This window comes from Kwoniella pini, chromosome 3 (genome assembly GCF_000512605.2).
Source record: "Kwoniella pini CBS 10737 chromosome 3, complete sequence".
Lineage (NCBI taxonomy): Eukaryota > Fungi > Basidiomycota > Tremellomycetes > Tremellales > Cryptococcaceae > Kwoniella > Kwoniella pini.
The window spans coordinates 859,940-881,053 of NC_091718.1; the positions used below are offsets into that span (position 1 = coordinate 859,940).

The window sequence follows — 21,114 nt, forward strand, 5'->3', positions numbered from 1 at the left end:
TGTATTGCGATAGCTTCGAGTCCTGTTTGAGTTATAATATTATTGATGGATATTTCTCCACAAATCAACAATACAAGGAAAGATGAAGATTCAAAGCATGCAACTAGACTAGCGAGAATCTAATCGCTTGTCATAGTGGAGAAACAACTTTAAAGGTCCTCTAATAGTCATAGCCACGTGTTAACATTATTGCCGTTACCCACTGGACAGATTGAGCGGAGTTTTCTCATATTGTGGCTCAGTGGGTATTAGTAGCAACGGAATCAAATGGGGATTTGTTATTGAATTAAATCAAGAGCTAGACGCGTTGAAAGTCAGCCACGAGGCAAAATCAACTTGGGACTTAAGCAATAACAACAAATGTAATTACAACTACTCGTACACACAAATGACATCCGTGCTATCTCATCAATGTCATCATGATAATCCTATAACCAAATCATTGATATACATATAAGATCACAACCATTGACAAGGTAAAATACTGCATTGCCATGCGTGTTTGATGACATCGCTTCCTGCAATAACATACCTCGACACAATTTAGATTAAACAACGAAGGCATCATATATCACTTGGAAGGGACGAACTTCACTGACTGATCGACCCTGTTCTCATTCCACAACCTTGGTCCTTTGGCTCTGAGGAGGACGCTCAGTCCCCGTCAAAGGTGTTGACACCGCGAAGTCTAGACTATACTCTTTGTACAGGGTCAGTCAATATGGACCCCACATCTTTACTTAGGAGGGTCAATAGGGATGAGCGAGATCAAGGAGCATTAGCAGCGGCTCAAGCCGAGTTCAATGAGAAGAAGTATGTTTACGTCTTCTTTACTTTGACTTTATTTCTACCGAAGGAGGATGTAGCTAAACGTATCAATTGTTTCGTAACCACTTAATCCGACATCTAACTATCTTCACTCGCTCTTTTCATCATGGATCGTTTGGTATCTCTTACTCGACGCACTACCCCTCGTCCTCCTAAATATCCATATGATGCTCCTCCTTCCTCATCTCACAGACGTTATTGGCTACCTGATCCAGTTGAAGGCTTCTTACCATGCTGGATACGCTCGCAACATGGTGATGATAATTCACCAGAATCGACAGCTGAAGTACAGATCTCCACCACGAATGAACTTCGTACTGTACCTCTCTATCAACTTAGTCCAATGAACCCTCCGCAATTTGATGGTGTCGAGGATATAGCGGATCTGACTCACTTGAATGAAGCTAGTGTGATAAATAATTTGAGAACAAGGTATCAAACAAATAATATCTATGTAAGTGCTTATATGTTTATGAAGCATAGAAGAACGCTGACGTTGAAAATTTGGGCTTCCTAACCTGCTTAGACTTATTCTGGGTGAGCATAATACCTATGCTGCAAGAAGGTTGGCGGCGTAACTAATGATCTTTGATTTAAACAGCTTATTTTTGATATCGCTCAATCCCTACCAACGACTTCCGATATATACTTCAAAACATATAGCACAGTATCGCACAAGAAGGCGAGAGGAGAATGCCCCTCATATCTTCGCAGTCGCAGAGCGAGCATGGCAACAGATTGGAGAAGAGAGGGAGAGTCAAAGTATATTAATCACGTGAGTTAAGAGACCGAGTGAGCTCCCAAGTGTTGACTGACTTTTCGGACGATAGGGGTGAATCAGGAGCAGGTAAAACGGAAAATACCAAGAAGGTGATTCAATACTTAGCAGCTATAGCAACATCACAATACTCTTCCGAAGCCTCCTCATCATCATCGTCTTCATTGACTCGGTCAAAATCAACATCAACTGCCCCTTCAACTGGTTTACCAAGATCGTCCTCGTTTAAAGGTAAAGAAGCTTCTGAGATCGATTTATCGAGTTTAGCCATAACGGAACCGTCATTAGGATTATTAGAACAACAAATACTACAAGCGAATCCGATATTGGAAGCCTTCGGTAATGCACAGACTATGAGAAATAATAATTCCAGTAGATTCGGAAAATTCATAAGAATATTCTTTTCCCCATCCGGAGCCATTGCTGGAGCGAATATAGATTGGTATCTTCTTGAGAAGAGTAGGGTGACTGCTAGAGCGGAGGGAGAGAGGAATTTCCATGTGTTTTATCAACTTCTGAAAGGGGCAAAAGAGGCAAAGTTGGCAGGTAAGTCATGCTTTCATGAACTTCAGGTATCATCGCTGAAGTCATAAACCAGATCGCCTGTTGCTGGATGGAGGCCCTGAGAAATTTGAGTTCCTGAAAAAGACTAGGCTACAGATTGATGGGGTCAACGATCATACAGAATGGCGCCTGCTCAAGGTAAGTCAGCTGCTGTAACGATATTGGAGGTTTTAGCTGACGTGATAACCCGAGTAGGAAGCATTAGGAGTAGTAGGTTTTACCGATGCAGAACAATTCGAACTTTTCCGGATCCCAGCCGTGATTCTGCACATTGGGAATTTACTGTTGACAGGCTCAGCAACGGATCAAGCATTCTTACCTCCAGCTATGCAACCTATAGCAGACAAAATCTGTCACCTATTAGGAATATCAGTCAAAGAATTCACGAAGTCCGTTTTACAACCCAAAGTCCGAGCAGGTCGCGAATGGGTGACAAACGCACGTACAAAGAAACAAGCTGAAGATGAATTGGGTGCATTGTGTAAATTTATGTATGAGAAGACTTTCGGCTGGATGGTAGATAGGATCAATACTGCGCTAGATAGACCTAGTGCGAAGGCGTGAGCGATCTTTTTTTCCTAGATGCTGGCAGTGCACTTAATGATTTATATAGGTTATCGATCGGCGTACTGGATATTGCTGGTTTCGAGATCTTCGGTATGTTCAACCACTGCGTAAGCTCTGAAAGCGCAATAAGAAGCTGATGATTCGGTGAAGAGGAGAACAGCTATGAGCAATTACTGATCAACTTCACCAATGAAAAGCTGCAACAGGTAGGCCGTTTGAACATGTAGTTTGATATTTAGCTGACACTTTGTTAGTTCTTCAATTTCCACATGTTTACCTTGGAGCAAGAAGAATATGCCCGAGAAGGTATAGAATGGGATTACGTCAATTTTGGCCTCGATCTGCAACCTACTATCGAACTTATCGAGTCCACTCAACCAATCGGGATGCTGGCCCTGCTTGACGAAGAATGTATCATGCCTCGAGCAACGGATCTGACATTTACCGAGAAAGTACAGCATCTATGGGAAACACGGAAAGGCGCTTCTCCTCAACATCCTGGATCATCGAAATTCAAGGCCACCAGATTTGGTGCCGGTTTTGTCATCAAGCATTACGCTGGAGACGTGGAATATCGAACCTCAGGATGGTTGGAGAAGAACAAAGATCCTATCAATGAGGCTGTTGCAAGGTTATTAGCAAGTTCCGAGATCCCATCAGTCGCTACGCTCTTCTCCGAATATGCGGAGGATGCAGCTGCCGTGGGCGTTGTGAAGAAAGTCAAACGTGGTGCTTTCCGGACAGTCGGTCAAAGGCATAAAGAACAGCTCGGTCAACTTATGCAACAACTTTCAAGTACTCAACCGCACTTCGTTCGTTGCATAGTACCCAACTCAAATAAGCAACCTGGCAAAGTCAACGTCAATCTTGTCTTAGATCAATTGAGATGTAATGGTGTCTTAGAAGGTATCCGAATAGCGAGATTAGGGTACCCCAACAGGCATTCTTTCGCTGAATTCCGACAACGATATGAAGTCCTCACTCCAGGGGTCATACCGAAAGGATATATGGATGGACGAAAAGCTGCGGAACGTATAGCGGAAGCTCTTGAATTAGATAAACAATTCTACAAGATTGGAGCAACCAAGATCTTCTTCAAAGCTGGAGTGCTAGCTGAATTGGAAGAGCGAAGAGACAATCTCCTTACTGACTTATTCAGGCGATTCCAATCTGCTGCAAGAATGCATATAGCACGAAGAAGAATATTGAAACTCATCAATCGTGCTCAAGCTGTTCGAACAATCCAACGAAATGCTAGAGTGTACCTGCAATTGAAGGATTGGCCATGGTGGGGTTTATACGTTAAAGTACGCCCTCTACTAGCAGCTACCAGGACGGATGAAGAGCTTGTTCGTAAACAAGCGGAATTGACCATGGCAAAAGAACGAGCAGAACGAGATGAAGCTGAGAAGAAGAAATTAGAAGAATTGAAAGCTAATTTAATAGCAGAGAAGGTCAAAGTAGAAGGTGATTTATCGTCCGAGCGAGAATTGGGAAGAGAGAAGGATCGGATGTTAGAGAGATCAAAAGCGAGAGAAGCGGAATTAGAGGAAAAGATCAAAGAACTTGAAATTGATATCGATCTTTTAGATGCCGATAGAGAAAAGGCAGTGACTGCAGCGGATCTACATAAGTTGAAGCTATCGAAAGTACAATCCGATTTTGAAGCTCTCGTTGAACAAGCATCCATGCTTGAAAAACAAGGTTCGGATTGGCAGAAGCGTGAAAGTGAATTATTGAAGGATTCGAAAGAACGTTCAGCAATTTATTCGAAGTTGGAAAAGGAGAAATCAGATATAGCGAATAAAGTGGAAGAGCTCCAAAGGGATGTCAAACAAAAAGAGGAAAACCTTAAAAGGGCGAAAGATAGAGCTGAGGCCAATTCGCTAGAGCTGGAGAAGAGGTTACAACTGGAGAAGGGTAAAGCGTGAGTGTCATAAAAATGACTTGCGTCCAATGTTCAGCCTCGCTAATGTGGTCGAACTCACTTTCAGCGAATCCGGCAACAGTCAAGTTTCTGCTCTGAGTGAAGACCTTCGACGAGCGAAAGGCGCTCTAGAGGAATTGCAATCCACGATCAAACGACATGAATCTGCTCTTTCCGCCAAACAGCGTGAAATATCTAACCTTCAAGATCAACAGAGCAAATCTCAACAAGCACAAGAAGCTTTCGAACAAGCCAAGACGACATTACAGATCAAAATCGATAGTCTGAAAGCTGAAACATCGACCAAAGATAAAGAGAAACAATCTGAAATTGCCGCTAGACAGAAGCTTGAAAAGGAATTAGATGATCTGAGAAAAGTCATGGCTGCTAGATCTTCGGAAGATTCGAAGAAGCAAGAAGCTGATAGATCTCGAGAACAAGAAATGTCGAGATTACGAGATCAAGTTTCCACACTACAAAAGTCACTGGATGATCAGAGAGATGCAGCACAGCAACTTGCGAACAAGCTTCGAATTGATGTTGAAGGTCTCAAAAATAGTCATACTGCCGCTCAAAGGGATCTGAAGACTGCGCAAAGCGCTCTCAAGGAGAAAGAAGAAAAGTTAACCCAGATGCAGAACAAGATTAACGAGGTTGATGAACTCCGACGAAAAGATATGAAGGAGCTGGAAGTTATTCGAGAGCAGCTCAGTGGCACTGAGAGCAGGCTTAACAGTACTGCTCAGGCAAGAGACGTGAGTGATTAGCTTGGTTTTTTCTTTAGATGTACGAACTCTGAAAGCTGATGATACACTATAGGAGATCGAGAAGCACCTTCATGCACTTCAAGATGAGTACAACGGCTTGGAAGACGCCGTGCTCGAAATCGAAAGTGAGAAGGCCAATTGGGCCAAAACGCTCGATAACGTCGCGCGCCAACTACAAGAGGAATCCACCAAACGACATCATTTCGAACAAGAAGTACACAACAATCAAGTTGAGCTGGCCGAACATCGAAATACTTCCGCTCAAGCTGAAAGAGCCTTAGCAAAAGCTGCTGCGGATATAAAAGCTAGAGACAAGGAGATTGACTTTTTACGTGGAAGAGAAAACAAGACTGTCGTAGAGCATTACCACGTACTGGAAAAAGCTAAAAAGTTTACGGATCAACAGCTTGCTGAACAGGTCAAGGAGAACGATCGCCTAAATACTTTGCTGAAAAGCTTAGAAACTCATAGGAACAGGTTGAATGCTGATCTAGAAGACTTAGCTAGACAATACGATAAGTTGAAGGCTTCAAAGTCTAAAGAAGCTAGATCTGCACGTGCGTCCTTGTCCCCTGAAGATAAAGATCTAAGTCAATTACTTGAAGAAGAGAAAAAAGCCAGGCGAGTTCTTGAATCGAGAATAAATTCTCTGGAAAAAGATTTACAAGATCAGCGAAAACAAGCATCGACTGCTTCGTTATCTGCATCTTCCAATAGAGGTCTAGAAGTCAAATTCCGTCAAGCTACTGAAGATCTCTCGAGACTGGAAGTAGAACACTCGAATACTCTTGAACAAAATACCAATTTGCATAATCGAGTTAATGAACTTGAGAAAGCTCTCTCTGCTTCTTCGTCAAGGGCTTTACCTAATCCAACACCTACAACACCTAGTAATTTACGTCGAGAAGATCTTTTGAGAGGATTACAACAATCTCATGATGCTTTACGAGGTGATATGTCAGATCAACTTAAACGATTGAATGAAGCTTCAACTCCACTAACTCCGTCAAAGAGACAATCAGTCATTAATCCAAATGGAACTCCATCTCACAGTCATAATCAAAATAATCAAGATTTGATTTCTGGAAAGAAGATTAGAGCATTAGAAATGGAAGTTGAAGCTTTGAAAAGGCAATTGGAGGATGAACAGGATGAAAAAGATTTCTTAATTGAACAGATGGATAAGCTTCAGGACGGAGGCGAAGGACAAGGTAAAGATGGCAAACTTTTCCCTTGTAAGTCGAGCACCAATCGGTGTTGACCTTGAGATTTAGGAGAATTCAGCTGATATCCTGGTGCTCAGATGAACAAGCAGTATATTCACATTTCAGGCTCAAAGCTAAGAGTTTGAGGTCTCAACTTGATCAGTGAGTTGAATTATTTGACTCGCATTCCTGGGTCCAGATGATAATGGCTGATATATTGTTGATAGTTGGCTAGCGATGGAAGACTTGAATAACTCCACACCTGGACCGAACCTTACACCTAGTATATCAGCCAGTGCACCACGTACAGAAGATGTAGTACAGCTTAAACATCTCTTACAACAATTTGATCCTGATACTTCACCTTTAAGGCATTCTTAAATGGTTGATTCTGATTTCTCGGTTGCATTTTTTTTATTACTGTCTTTTAGATCTTTATATACCCTTCGGGTTGGTTCAGAATTACGGACAATTCTTGTATTTATCATAGCTTATTCTTCTTGGATCGTTTGGATATATGAAGGCAGTATAAGAGAGTTAGAAGTACATGTTATAGAATGTATTACGTCTTTTTAAACTGTCACGTATTTGCGATCAGATGAAGTATTGAAAGAAAATCAGTCTATCAAATAACACTTGGCGAAGTGAATGTTTCATTTGGTGTGGTGAACAAGTAAACGAAATGTATCAGAAAGTCGAGGACAAATCTGAAGCATCTTGCTGAACTCTCTCATCGCTCTGTTAAATAAAACAAAGTGCGCATATCTTGAGCAATAAGATCAGTAGGCTGTAAATCGAAACTGACAGTAGGACCGATCCTTTCAATCGATCTTATGTTCCCTACTTTGTCCTGTAAATCAAGTATCAAAGGACAGTCACTTCAAGCCATGATAGTCTATTCAAAATATCTTTCTCGAGGCATGGAGAATAAAACATCATTTCTGGATAATTCAATCAATTCACAGCTCACAGAATATACAGTAACAAAATAGAAAATCTTCCAGAATGTCAAAAAAGCCTACAGAGCTCGAAGCAGCTGCTTTAACTCATTTCACTCCAGCAGGACAAGCTGCATTATATCATATTCATCTAGCACAACAAGCAGAAAAAGATGAAATAGCAGCTTTAGAAGCTGAGAGAAAAAAAGAGAAAAAACTATTAGAAGAGAATAGACCTGAAGAAGTTGAAGCTGGGAAAGTGATTAATAGATTAGTGAGTTGTAGGCGAAGATGTTTGCTTCTTTGCGAATCTGGTCAGATATTATGTGAAAAGCTCGATACCTTGCTTTCACCTTCCTCTGCTATCTTATCCCACCTATTTACCTTTGGTTTTGGGAATGCGATTTGCCACAAGATTCTACTTGGATCTCTTACAAGACTCGGATTCGCTCGTAGCCTTGTTGATATCATTAAACAATACAGATCAAAGAATGGTGTCCACCTTTATATCAATTTCTCGATATATTTTCTCCTCCTCATCTTACAATAGGTATTTTCATCCTACTCCATTTCGCTTTTTGGTAAGTCAAAATTTTAAAAATTTAAATCATAAGATGAAAGTTGATAAAACAATTTTGTAAGGTATACAATTCCATGGTATTTTCATTTTATAATTTCATGGCCTACAACATATTTTATACCTTTATATTGTTCTTGGAAATCTATTTATTCTTCTAAAGATAGAATTTTATGGTAAGAGATAATCTTTAATCCACTAAAATCTAAAAAAACAAACAAAAAAAATTGTTTGATGATATTGTGAATAATTTTGTTTTATAGGTTATCATATTGGGTAATATTATGCGTATTGGAATATTTCGAAATTCTTTTATTTCGTGATCAAGCTAGATCAATGGTTTGGTGGCCAAAAGTGAGTACCAATATATATATATATTGAATTGCACAGATAATAGTGTTTTCAACTTTAATCATAAGCTAATTTATTCGATAATAATACTCTATAGCTTAAAACTATATTTTGCATTATTATGTATTCAGTAATTGATAATGAAATCATCCTAGATTCTAGAGGTAAACCTAAAGATAAAAAACCAATCTTTGTAAGTACAGATATTCTTGCTGGATAAGAAAAAGTAGATTATTCTGAGAATGAATTGAGTAGGGAGCTATCAAATTGATGGAGAAGTTTTTACCTGCTCCACCTAAAGAGAAAGACCAAAAGAAAGCAAGGAGTAAAGAGGAACTATCAAATAGAGATAGTTCTAAAGAGAAAGATCGGAAGTCTAGTCATGAGAAAGATAGAAGTAAGACCGAATCGAAAGATAACAAAGATGCAAAGAGAAAGGAATAAGGTCTAATTGCATACACTTTACCAGATACAGTATGCATAACATACAATAAATTTACAAATAATGCATTTCCTTTAAATCTTAAATCCAAGTCTTCTCTCTTCTCTAAAAGCTATGTATGATATTATCTTCTTCTGCTTGACTTAACACATCATTTGATATCGGTTGTTCTCTGCTGTACAGATTGGCTATACTGTAAAATCTCTTATTCTAACATTATCTGGTCCAGCAGATAACCTCTTTTCTTTCCTATCATCAATTTCTTCTGAATTACTCCTTTTCTGTCTCTCCTCTAAAGCACTGTCACTCTCTTGTTTACTTGTGGAATTTCCACTTAATGCACTATTTGCTGAAGCAGATACTGATCTAGTATGTCCATGTCCATGAGAACTATTATGGCGTTCAACTACACCAGCCGAAGAGAAAAACACAGGTGCACCTCTTCTGACCGCATTCACCGAATCATTTTGAGCGGTCCTAGATAAGTTTCCATCGCTTGCTGAAGAGTTTAAAGTCAAGGTCGATCCATTCGAGCTTCTTGGTTGACGTAAAGCGGGGAAAGGTGAAGAAGTTCCTTGAAATCTATCTGCTATCGGAGTGGAAAATAATTTGGATCTTTCGTCGACCGTTCCGCTAGGATAGTGTACTTCTTCCATCTTATCTGAACTAGAGGGGTTGGGAGTTTCAGGAATAGGTACCTTGTTCATTGTTGACAATGATAAGGGGTTCTGTGCTGCTTCTTGGCTTTGAGGAGGAACAGCTACTCCACCGTCAGATTGAGTGGGCTCAAAAGAAGGTAATGGAGATGCAGGTGAAAGAGGGACGTCCACTCTAGGCGGTTCTGTGTTGATTATACTGTTTAAGGTATCCACGCTCTTCTGCCTTGGCAAAGATGTGTGGCTTGACGAAGTGAACAGTCTTGTCAAACTTGGTTTTGCAGGTAGACGGGGCGCTTTCTTGGACTTTGTGGATCCCAAATATGGAGCTGAAGGTGGTGCAGTGTGGTTGTCTAAGTTGGCTGTAGCTGCTGGCGTAGGTGGTAGTTCTGCTAAAGGCGTAACAGGCGGTATTGATATGTCGCCGAAATCGATCAACGCTTCTGCTGTTTCTAGGGCTGTCGGCGTAGGTGGTTCCGCAAACAGGTATTCTCGCTTTTCTATCAATTCATTCAGGATTCCTCCAGGAATATTCAAGGATGGCCCTAACGAAAGCATCAGAGCATTTTGGGTCATCCGATTGGTTGAGGAATGTCGAGGGATAAGGTCCAGAAGTTTTACTATATCCGCCAATAGAAACCAGTGAGCTTGCGGTAATTGCTCAAGCAGCGAACTCAAGTCTTCCGATTTGTCCAGGTGGTCATCTTCCACAACGGTCGAGTTAAATCCAGCGCGATCTGGGACAGCTTTACCTTTGCCCTTCATGTAAGAGTCAAATTGCGGACCAAGTTGATGTGTGAGCAGAGGAGAAGGTAATTCTCGTAGATATGACTTGAATAGCCCAGCAACAGCGTGAGGGTCTAGATCTCCAGGATGACATTTAGTCAAATCTATATCTGCTCCAGAATCGAATTCTTTCCTTAATTTAGCGATATGGCTGCTCCTCCCGCTGATTCTAAAGATACCCTCTTCTTGAGGTCCCCAAATCTGAAGATATTCCACCGACCGAACGACTACCGCCGGAAGACATGCTTTTCGTCTCCTATCGTATTCGCCTAGATCCGCTCCGATGTCATCTTCGACTATTCCCCAATCTTTTCCAGCTCCTACTACGTCCCGACCAAATACTTTACCTCCTAATCCTTCTGCTGATCGCCTGACACTGTCTTGCTCGAAAAAAGGACCGTCAGATGACGGAGGACCGCCGTGACCGAATTCGTAATTATCTGACCTTGACCTATCTCGACTGGATCGTTGATTCGATAAACCAGATCCCCAGGACGAGGAAGGTTCAAAGCCATTATTCCCTCCATTCCTCTTAGATGACTGACCCAAAGCCGACATCGAGCTGATACTACCACCAACGCCCCTAGATCTAAGTCCAGCCCAGCCCTTTTGTACGGCAGATCCAGCATGCCCTAAAACCCTTTGAGCTCTCTGAGAAGGTCCAATGCTCGATTGCGTTGCAATCGAATTTGATGATTCCGATCTAGAAAATCCTCCTCCGCTAGATTGAGCCGCGGCGGCAGTCCAAGCTGCTATTCTCCCGCGGATATTCCCTATATTATCCCTCGAAGGTAGAGAGGGTGGGGTGATGGAAGGTGAAAATGCAGGTCGACCTTGTCCATCACCCAGTCTACTTCGGCTTGGTCCAGCAGCTGCGCTTGCATACGATGTTTTTCGAGGTGGGAAAGGAGGAGGAGCCATTCCTTCTTCCGGTAATGATTGCGATGTGGGCACTTCAGAGGTCGACTCTAAGCCTTTGCGGGGAGGTAAAGCTGGTGGAAGAGATGTTGAGGTTGGTAAAGAGGAATCCTCTCTGGGCGGAGGTGTACGTGACTTCGAGCGCAAAGCTGCTGTACCGCTGGCGCGTCGAAGCCAAGAGGGTTTTGATTTCGTTGGCGGCTTGGTCGTATCTGGAATGGAGGATGAGGAAGTTCGAAGACTGTCTACTGAGTCGAAGGCGGAGGGTATCGTTGTTGTCGTGGCTGCTGGCGGTGAAGGGACGGGTTTGGCGACATCCGCGTAGGACATGCTGAGGGATGACGGTCGAAGGGAAGCTCGCTTAGCAAGCAAGAAAGAGGAAACACCAGACCGCGATGTTTCGCTATCATAGGTACGGATGGAGCGGTTAGCATTGACAAAGTACTCGTTGTAAGGACCACCTCTCAATCGCTCCTTCATAAATGAGATCTAATGTTGAATCCTACACTTACCCAGTTTCCGGTAAATCCTTATCCAGCAATTTTGGCGAGCCCTTCTTCTCCTTCCCCTTGTCCTTGTCCTTGGTCTGCTCTATCTCTTTACCCTTTATATTCGAGGATGATTCTGGTCGTTTGGGGAGGATTGGCGGCATAGGTTTCGTGGTAGGAGAAGGAGGATGGGTTAATTTGTCGCTTCCATTTTGTACCTTTACTTCGGGTTCTAGGATAGGCGGTATATTTATTGTGGGAGTTGATGAAGATGTAGCTGTTACAGTGGTATTTTGGACTTGAGGTTGTGATTGTGATTGTGATTTAGCATATTCAACTAAGTTGAGGGTTATAGTCTGTAAACCTGATCCATTATTTGAACTCATCCTTTTGAAATTATTGCTCTGCGAAGCAAGAGAAGTATGTGAATGTAATAAAGTTTCTTCTTTCTCTTTGACTTCAGATACAGGTCTTGATTTATTATGTACACTTGATCTATTTGAATTTGAATTTGCTGAAGATTTGATTATACTTCGATGATGTTGTTCATTTTCTGAAATTTCAGATAATGGTCTATTTGAATTTACTTTTATAATATCCCTATCAACAGAAGATATATTTCCAGTTGTTGACATCTTGTTAATTTCAAAGTCGGAATTCGGACCAAAAATTGATGATATCGGATTCTAAAGGAAAGAATGAAAGGAGTTTTGAGGTATTGAGGTACGACTAGTGAAGATGATAGATAAAGGATAATCCAGGTCAATAAGCGTGGACTAATGAGAAACGGTGAGACTGGGTCACTTTGACCTGTTCAAGTTTATATAGTCATTGAATGATTTATCTCTTCTAATTGTCTTTTCACTAAAACTTTGAGGAGAAAGAGATATTTTCAAAAATATATTGATTGGAAAAATACTACGATAATAATGAAGAGTAGTTCGGTCGAGATACAGAGTAATAAATTGGTAACGTAATAACCAGTTGTAATAAGTACTATTTATGTACCGTATGTGTAAACAAATAACGAATTTCTCGATCGTACGTCGTTCCCGTTATAATCTAATTGTTATTAATGTTGATTCCGTTCAGCCTCTCATAGAATGACCAAAACAATTTTTTGTAATTACGATTATGATATTGTATGTATACAACAAGTAGTAAATGATCCAAATGATGAGAATATATTTCTACAGAATCATGCCCGAGTGACCAACATGAAGTATGCCCATTCTCGTGTCCCCTCGTAACTACCAAAATGGAGCTAATTCAGGTCCAAACCGTAGCGCAGGGATGACAGATGGTGGCAGAAGAGAAAGTGGCGTTATACAAACAACAACACATTATGCATACATACTTGCATGTTGACGAAATTCGAATGGAAACGACCCAACGAAAGACAAAATTGCATGAAACTCCCTATCATGCATTATTCTTTATTCACTTTGACGCCTAATCCTTCTGGTTTCTTGGGTATAACAGGTTTCTTCTTCTCAGGAGAAGTTGACATTCCTAGGAATTTTTCAGGAGAGCTAGGTAGAGCGGCAACATTGTCATTACCATTCTTATGCTTATCTTCATGAACAGAGGACAATGTCGTGATACCTGAACTTAATCTACGTGGTTTGGCAGGTATCGTTGGCTTACGCATATCAGGTTTGACAGGAGATATCAAAACTGCTTGAGGTGATCCGTTAATATCCATTGACTTTCTAGGAGAAGGTGTAGGTTTTGATTTTGCGATGTTGATGGGATGCGGAAGACTTGAGCCAAAAGTTGAATTGCTAGTAGACAAAGAAGGAGGGTTTTCGAATTTGGCTTTGAGTTGATTAAGAGATGGACCCTGTTGTACCTCATCTGGCGATGCAAATTTGTTATCAGATGAGCTATACGATGATGATCTAGGTAATCCGCTTTTAGGTCTGTCCGAGATTACTGCTGTAGATGCTATATCCATCGTAGATTTAGGCGAAGGACCTACTCTAGGAGGCAAAGGAGGAGGAAAAGGTTTCGTATTGCTCGAAGTCGTAAGTACGTTCGCATTTGGGACAATCACGAAATCACCTGTTGAAGAGGGTGTTATGCTTGGGGAATTTGTATATGATGATCCTGTACCATTCGCTATCATACCTCTTGAGTTACTTCTGGGTAAAGGGGAACTTCTGTCAGGTACCAAGGGCTGCATATTTGGTGAGACGCCTAATCGCGAAGTGGAAGAAGGTATAGCGGGAGCAGGTCTTCTTGCATTTTGTTGTATTGAATTGATAGCTTTCAGAGAGGATGATGCGGATTGAGAATTGGGGAAAGAAAGCGATTGCGAGTGCATACGAGTTGTTGCTATTATAGGCGTATTCTCTTTCATCGAAGCGGCTGATGTTGGACGAGGAGGCGACTTTGGACTAGCTGTACGTAGGTTGGGAGTCACAGACACTGATCTTACTGTTGGTAATGCATATGCACGCATCAGAAAGGCCAAGACTCACTACGTGTCAGGTCTTTAACAAGGTCTTTGGGCCCCCCACGCCCTCTTACGACACCTTCCACTTTTTCATCTATCTTTTTACCACCTCCACTTGTCAGTATCGAATGGACAATCTCCTTGGCAATCGCGTCTTTTCGAGCGTGATCCACTTCTCGAATAGTAGCGTCAAATACGGCGTATACAGGTCGATGATCAGAGGTCATCAATTCAGCTCGATTGTACTCTTTCAAGCGCAGCTGTCGTAACTTGATCATCAGTCATCTATATGTTTCAGAGATCTCGTACGTTGACTTACTGCCGGACCTTTGAATAGTATTCGATCTGAAACAAATGCGTGCGCAGCGATCAGCTGTTGCCAAGTCCGGATTTATAATGCTATATAGTGACTTACCTGTCCAAGCCGGAACTCTCTGCTTCTCGCTCGTATCATATTCGTCCGTTCCATTGTCACTGTAAGAAGTCAGCCGTTCATATTTGCATTCCGCAACAACAAGTCTCACTATTTGTAGGTCGGCCTGGTGCAATGTCAGTCAGCTTAAGTCTAACTTGGTTTTCTGTATGGTAGCTCACCTGAACAGTATAGGTCCTTCATCGTATCCGATAAAAGTCTCTCCAGCGTCCATAGCATTGAGAAGCTGTGATTGCGATTTCAGCTCAAACGGCCAAAACCCTTGCGTTATCTTGACCTACCTGATCGGATCCGAGGAGCGAATCCAGACTACTATTTCCGATAGCCTGTCTAACATCGGCATTGGGCAATGCGATCCGGTAGTTCTAAATTACAAGTTTTGAGCTTTTAAGGGTATCTACGAGATACGATTTTGCCAAACTCACCAAATCAGCAGACCAAATTATGATTCTGAATGAGCAAGACAATTTAGCTACTACATCAATGTACTGTACGTTGGAGGGATTCAACCCACTCATGATCTTCAATCAATCGTCCTCTTGCGAATTTAATTCCATTTGTAATAGTCTTCCAGTCGGTATTTCGTTCATTTACATTAGATTGTCCAGCAGTCAAATGACTGGTCACGAAACATATATTTGAATCATAAAGTTGAAATCGAATTGATACACCTCCTTTATTACCTGATAGGCCAGATAAACCAGTCTGTTTGAACAATTCATATGCGTTCAAATCAGCTTGAGTCTTTATTTGATTTGCTTCAAGTTTGCAAGTTGTAGAGAAACCTGCCTTCTTAGTCGTACTTTCAACATTCCTTATATGCTTCGACAGGTCAGATTTTATAATGATTATCAACGCTGAGCCGACAAGCTGAAACAAAATCGAGGGATATCAATTATTGCACAGACCTACCCTGACGAATATTTAGGACTCACCTGTTCACTTCTGAATAACAAGTAATCCGATTTCCCCCCTTGATGCATTGCGAATGTATCCATGATAAACTTTTCCCATACTCGTCTAAGCCGTAAAGTGTCAGCTAAAGCATATCATTGGGGTATAGCGAATTCATTGCTCACTTTTTAGCCGGATCAGTCTGCAGTATTTGACTCGCAGTGAGCTCGACAATTTCTTGAAATGCGATCATGTAAATATCCGATCTAGAAGTCTCATCAGCACAATCCGACTGATTGCAAACGAAATCGGCATACTCTGGGGTATCTACAGGTGCAGCCAGTCAGCTTTGTACGACCGTCTATCAAGTTGTTAGCTTACTTGGCGGAAACAGCCATTCATCCAAAGCCTCATCCGGGGCCTACTTTAAATCAGCTACATTCTGCAGACCTCCTTGCTGTGAAACACTCACCTTTCCATTCAAATTCCAGGTTCCCGAGAAGATCGATAATACTTTGGTATGCGAATACTCATTTAACCTAACACGAAATGTTAATTCGCTCAATGTATATCTGTATGAAGAACTCAGCTCACCTGACCGATAACGCCCCTTGAACAGAATCACTTATAGGATCAAATAAAATGACAGGTCTTTGACCAGACATCATACCCTATTTTTGCCGTTAAGAATATTTAAAGGGGTTTTTTAAATTACAATTCTGAAAGTGCCAACTCACTAATAACATATCAATGGCATTTTGTTTTCCTTTATCTTGAAAATTATTAATATATGCTCTTCCAACTGATTTAGTAGCATCACTAAGTAAACCTGCAAAAGTTTTTTTCCCACTTCTTGTAGCTGAAGTATTTAATGCACCTGTACCTGCATAAATTTTACTTAATCTATCTCCATTATCTGCCCATAATTCTCTATGAGCTGACCAAAGAGTTTGAGAAGATTGTAAAGGAGATCCAATAGAATTTAGAAACCTTGATAGTGTAAGCGACGAAATGACATCTTGAACGTAATTTGTTCTATCCAAACTTTTTCAATATATTTATCAGCTGTCTACCTACAAACGAAATTTCACAGAAAAGTAGATAAAGAGCGAACATACCAATCTAAACAATTTACTCTAAATACTCCATCTTGCTTTTCAATTACACCACCATTATCAGAATCAATAGCAGTCCATCCAAAATCTTCCATTGAATCCATAACTTCATTTAATCTCATTGAAAAATCATATTTAACCATTTCATGTCCACCAATTTTCACTGCAGAATGAAAATCATAAGGAGTTAATTCTAATCTACCTTTTGACTGTATTCCATTACCTAATTTTTCATCATTTTTATCTAAAGTCATTTTTAAATTTTCAAGATGATGTGAATATGCAGAAGATAACATTGATTCAGCATCTTTTTGACCTAGTAAATTGACAGCATGAACAGAATGGTATTGATTCATTAATTCTAAAAAGTGTTTATCAAATGCAGGTTGAGTTGCTTGAGGTGGCTAAGGTCAATCACATATAAACGAAATTGTTCTATTCCCATACAAGAGAGAGGGGTAAATTTTCGGACTTACTCTAGTCAATTCTACTTTTTGCTGTAATGTACCTAAACCTTGACTTGGTTGTTCCCAAAATAATGGAACACTACCTCTAACTTGAGTATAACTCATTATACTTCCTTCGGTAGCTAAAACCAATTCAGTTTCAACAAAATTTGCTACTTGTCCATCATCATCTATACCTCTAGTTCTAAATCTTGCTCCTGCTCTTTTCCATGATAACCTACTAATTAAACCTAAATTAACTATTTCTTGTTTACCTGTTGTTCTTGAAAATCCACTTGATATTGGGATTGAATTAATATATCCTTGAATTATAGGTATAAGTAAAGCTTCTTCATCTAGAATATCTCTTAATTCTTCTGTTAAACCTAAACGAAATTTCAAAAATGGATTTAATAAACTAGAATTCCATATAAATCTTTCATCATATTCTTCCAATGGACTAGAATGTTGAGATATAACCCAATTTGATTCATTAAGTCTTGAAGAAATATCCCAATTAACTCCATCTGCATAAAAGAATGAACCTGATTCTAAATATTTCTTCATTCCACCACATGGATTCTCTATACCTGCTTGTTGAGCTTGAGAGGAAGTAGGTGTTGTTGAGGGTCCAGATTGTATCGGATCATCATAATCGAATTCTTCGTCATATTTGGAAGAATGGTAGGCGAGTAACAAATCAGGTGAATCCCAAAAATTCGAAGTGAGTGAGTAAAATTCTACACCAAGTACCTTTGACGGTCTAATGTTCGTTGTTGAGGAGGAAGAAGAGGGGAGTAAAGAAGGGAGAAGCGTTGAGTGCGATACAAGTAACAAGAAGATTTCCGGTATAGGTGATCGGTCTGTAACCAACTCATCAGTCAGTTTGATACGTCGATTTCGGTCTATCGAGAGCGACTTACCACTAGGTACACTCGTTACACCTAATACACCTTGAACAACTCCACTTCCTCTTCCCACTTTGACTAAACCCTTCATATCCACCTCTTCTATTGGTAAAAACTCAGCCACCACAACACTTTTCGATGCTTTAGACTCCGATTCATCTGGTTGACGGAAAATCAAGGCATGTGTTTGGGTAACGAGGAAAAAAGCTCGAGGCGAAGGCCGAAGGTACAAAGTAGCTGGCATCTTGATGAACGTCTACTTGCAATCTTTTGCCGGGCTCGAATTGACAAAATTGAAGTATAAGGTACAGCTTGCTCTTCAGTGATTTGCAAGATCGTATCATTCCGAAGAAGAGCGGAAGAAGGTTGAGAATTTTACTCGAGTATTGTACAAAGGTATGATGTTATGACGAAGATATCTCTTAGAAGGCCAGGCAAAACAAACAAATAAATCATTTATGACGATTCATAGCTTTTCTATGAAACGTCACTGAATGAAAGTAACGGTGATCACCGAGGTATTGACCACTGCGACCCAACTGCACCTTTGCGATATCAAGATTTTTGCTGTGCGTATGCATGAATACGTACGTATGGCTAACTAGGTTCGATACAATGATGTGTATTCCCAACGGACGGACCAATTGGCTCTTTATGGTCTGCTTGATACGAAGTATAATATGAGATGGTATGATTTAAGATGGTTCTGATAGATATGTTTAATGTGTTATAATAAGCCCTAAAATCCCTAAGATTGATTTACTTTCGTTCTTTGCAATATCCCTTATCTCTATTTGGTTCTTCTATATGTACAATTCTGATGAGACTGCCTCTGCTAGATATCAATACCGCTTACTCTTCGCCCATAGCTGCTAAAAGGTCCCGTACAGTCTCGAAAGTGTAGAATGATACCGCTATTGAAGGTGTCACCTTGATCAAATTGGGTACTAACCCTCGACTACAATAAAATTACCATCAGACAAGTGCCCTCCATATACCAAATTCAGCATAAAACGAAAGTTAACTTACTACATCCCTTTCCAGAACCCTTCTTTCCTTATAATCCACTTTATACAATCTATGGCTCCATTATATTGCGGCGCCATACTGGCCATCCCAGCAACTTGAAGCTTCCGCCTGAGAACGTCGAATGGATGCGTAAATATCAACGAAGTCGCTCCTGCCAAGGCACCGCACGATAATTTACGCATAATCAATTCCGGTTCCGTGATTGTCTTGGGAAGATCAGATGGTAATATCACATTTTTCACTGTGTTATCGAATTTCATAAGCAAACATGTCCCTGCCATGATGACGCAGCAAAGAATTGCATCGCGACTTACGAGATTCGTAGATGTAGAAATTCAGTGATACATAAGGTGCGACTCCAACAGCTGTTGCCCAGCATCCTCGGCTGAAAAGAATTCTGTCAACTGAATTGTCAGGAGTTCGTAAATCCCTAGGGCTTACTATAAGCCCCTTAGTCCGCCCTCTGTACGGTAGACTTTCTTGGTCATACCAACCATTCCCAATTTCGCATCTTCCGCTGTAAATCCGCCTGCGGAAGATTTGATCGACATCCCTGAGGTTGCTACTGACAGTCGAGCTCTAACCAGATCAAGAGGATATGTGGCTGCTACAGCGACTATGCCTGCTCCTGCACCAGCCGTCAATCGCAAAGGTGTCGATAATGTAGGTTCGCCGGACCATGAGCCTAGAATACTCTTGAAAGCGCCATATGACTAACCTTGGTTATCAGCTATACCATTCACTTGCTTTGCACAATAGAAAGACCCGAACTGACTGTGAATTGTAGAGCGGAGTAAGGTAATATCCTGACAACATTGATTCCATTTCCTTTCATGAATCCCCTCCAACCTTCATTTTTCCACATGCGCCCCAGACTCTCCCATACACCCCCATATGCTTGCCCTGAGCTTGCCAGCGACGATGAGCTAGCTTGGACTTGTCTGAAGAGCGGGATAGGTCACAATTGACTGTCAGCTTCGTATGTCGACAAGCAGACAATCAGGCAGACAGGTATACCATCTACAAGGTTCAGGTTGATTCATTCGACTGAGACTCACAGGATGATTTTCAGTCGCTCTAGAGGTGAGACTACCGTACGACTCGCTGCACCCGCTAGGCCACCTATTAAGGTTCGAAGCAATTAGCATATGTCGTCCGCTAGTCTTGAAGGAAGCAGATATGACGGGTACAGCAAGCGTAGCGATACATAACAGCATATGTATTGTATCAGAACCTCTGCACGTAGACACCATGTTTGCGGATAGGGAGCTGCAATGCTGCCCTTTGAGTCAATATGATACGGACATGCCACTTACCCGCAATGAAGGTGTTAATGACAGCCGAATTATCACTCATGATATCTTTCCACCTTCTTCCTATACTTTGAGTATCGTTATCGTGATCTAGCTCTTCTTCCACTATCTCATAAGTTGATGTACTTGCTCCTATCGCTATATCCGCATCTGTACTAGTATGTTGTCGATGTCTTACTATATTCGTGTTGGCATTGATTATTGTTGTTGAAGAAGAAGAAGGGGTATTATATGATGGCATAAGTGGGACATAGCCCTTGAATTAGGGAGATAAATCTTGTGATTTTGGTTTTATTTGCAGATCTTTTCTTATCGGTTATGCGTGAAAATGATCCATTTGGATATGTATGATACAATAATGAGAAGATCTAGATGCTGATGAGTATGCACAATTGATTCTAGCCAAGAATATGTAAAAAGACGAAAGATCAACAAATCCGTTCCTATAATTCTAAATGTTCCCCAAAGCGTTTAATCGCGTCTCGGACTTAAAATGAAATCATCGGAGTATTTCGGACCTTAACCCGGCTACAAGCTCTTATGATTTTCAACCTTATCTTGTTAGATGGCTTTACTGCTTCTCTCATCTAGTCTCTCACGTCCTACCAAATCTCCTGCGAGCTGTATCTCAAAACAATGGGATTGCACTGTCAGACATTCACCATTTATCAAAACCCCCTGATAAGCTCTTAATCCCATTTTGAAGCGGATAAAAGAAAAACCAAA

General features: G+C 40.9%; 5 protein-coding genes across 5 annotated transcripts; 2 read left to right on the forward strand and 3 right to left on the reverse strand.

The window, feature by feature from the left end:
• Positions 1–934: 934 nt before the first annotated feature.
• On the forward strand, positions 935–7,017 carry I206_102524 (uncharacterized protein; the record flags this gene model as incomplete). Its single annotated transcript, XM_070202574.1, has 13 exons — positions 935–1,282; positions 1,355–1,365; positions 1,430–1,603; positions 1,659–2,152; positions 2,205–2,308; positions 2,366–2,730; positions 2,784–2,827; positions 2,888–2,943; positions 2,992–4,664; positions 4,732–5,419; positions 5,484–6,666; positions 6,735–6,798; positions 6,864–7,017. The coding sequence occupies 13 exons, from the start codon at positions 935–937 to the stop codon at positions 7,015–7,017; spliced, it is 5,358 nt and encodes a 1,785-aa protein (XP_070058675.1).
• A 624-nt stretch (positions 7,018–7,641) lies between these two features.
• I206_102525 (uncharacterized protein) lies at positions 7,642–8,946 on the forward strand (the record flags this gene model as incomplete). Its single annotated transcript, XM_019154635.1, has 6 exons — positions 7,642–7,848; positions 8,058–8,155; positions 8,217–8,327; positions 8,415–8,505; positions 8,600–8,695; positions 8,758–8,946. 6 exons carry the CDS (start codon positions 7,642–7,644, stop codon positions 8,944–8,946), a joined length of 792 nt encoding a protein of 263 aa, XP_019012038.1.
• Positions 8,947–9,132: 186 nt separating this feature from the next.
• I206_102526 (uncharacterized protein) lies at positions 9,133–12,427 on the reverse strand (the record flags this gene model as incomplete). Its single annotated transcript, XM_019154636.1, has 2 exons — positions 9,133–11,707; positions 11,817–12,427. 2 exons carry the CDS (start codon positions 12,425–12,427, stop codon positions 9,133–9,135), a joined length of 3,186 nt encoding a protein of 1,061 aa, XP_019012039.1.
• A 794-nt stretch (positions 12,428–13,221) lies between these two features.
• On the reverse strand, positions 13,222–18,290 carry I206_102527 (uncharacterized protein; the record flags this gene model as incomplete). The annotated part of the gene is made up of 18 exons (XM_070202575.1): positions 13,222–14,231; positions 14,276–14,510; positions 14,570–14,595; positions 14,666–14,724; positions 14,775–14,789; positions 14,845–14,909; positions 14,965–15,048; positions 15,109–15,133; positions 15,198–15,553; positions 15,619–15,703; positions 15,763–15,904; positions 15,959–15,998; positions 16,050–16,116; positions 16,172–16,248; positions 16,315–16,621; positions 16,696–17,096; positions 17,169–18,001; positions 18,062–18,290. 18 exons carry the CDS (start codon positions 18,288–18,290, stop codon positions 13,222–13,224), a joined length of 4,056 nt encoding a protein of 1,351 aa, XP_070058676.1.
• A 608-nt stretch (positions 18,291–18,898) lies between these two features.
• On the reverse strand, positions 18,899–20,629 carry I206_102528 (uncharacterized protein; the record flags this gene model as incomplete). Its single annotated transcript, XM_070202576.1, has 7 exons — positions 18,899–19,004; positions 19,076–19,316; positions 19,390–19,460; positions 19,517–19,788; positions 19,851–20,016; positions 20,134–20,197; positions 20,392–20,629. 7 exons carry the CDS (start codon positions 20,627–20,629, stop codon positions 18,899–18,901), a joined length of 1,158 nt encoding a protein of 385 aa, XP_070058677.1.
• Between the last annotated feature and the right edge of the window lie 485 nt (positions 20,630–21,114).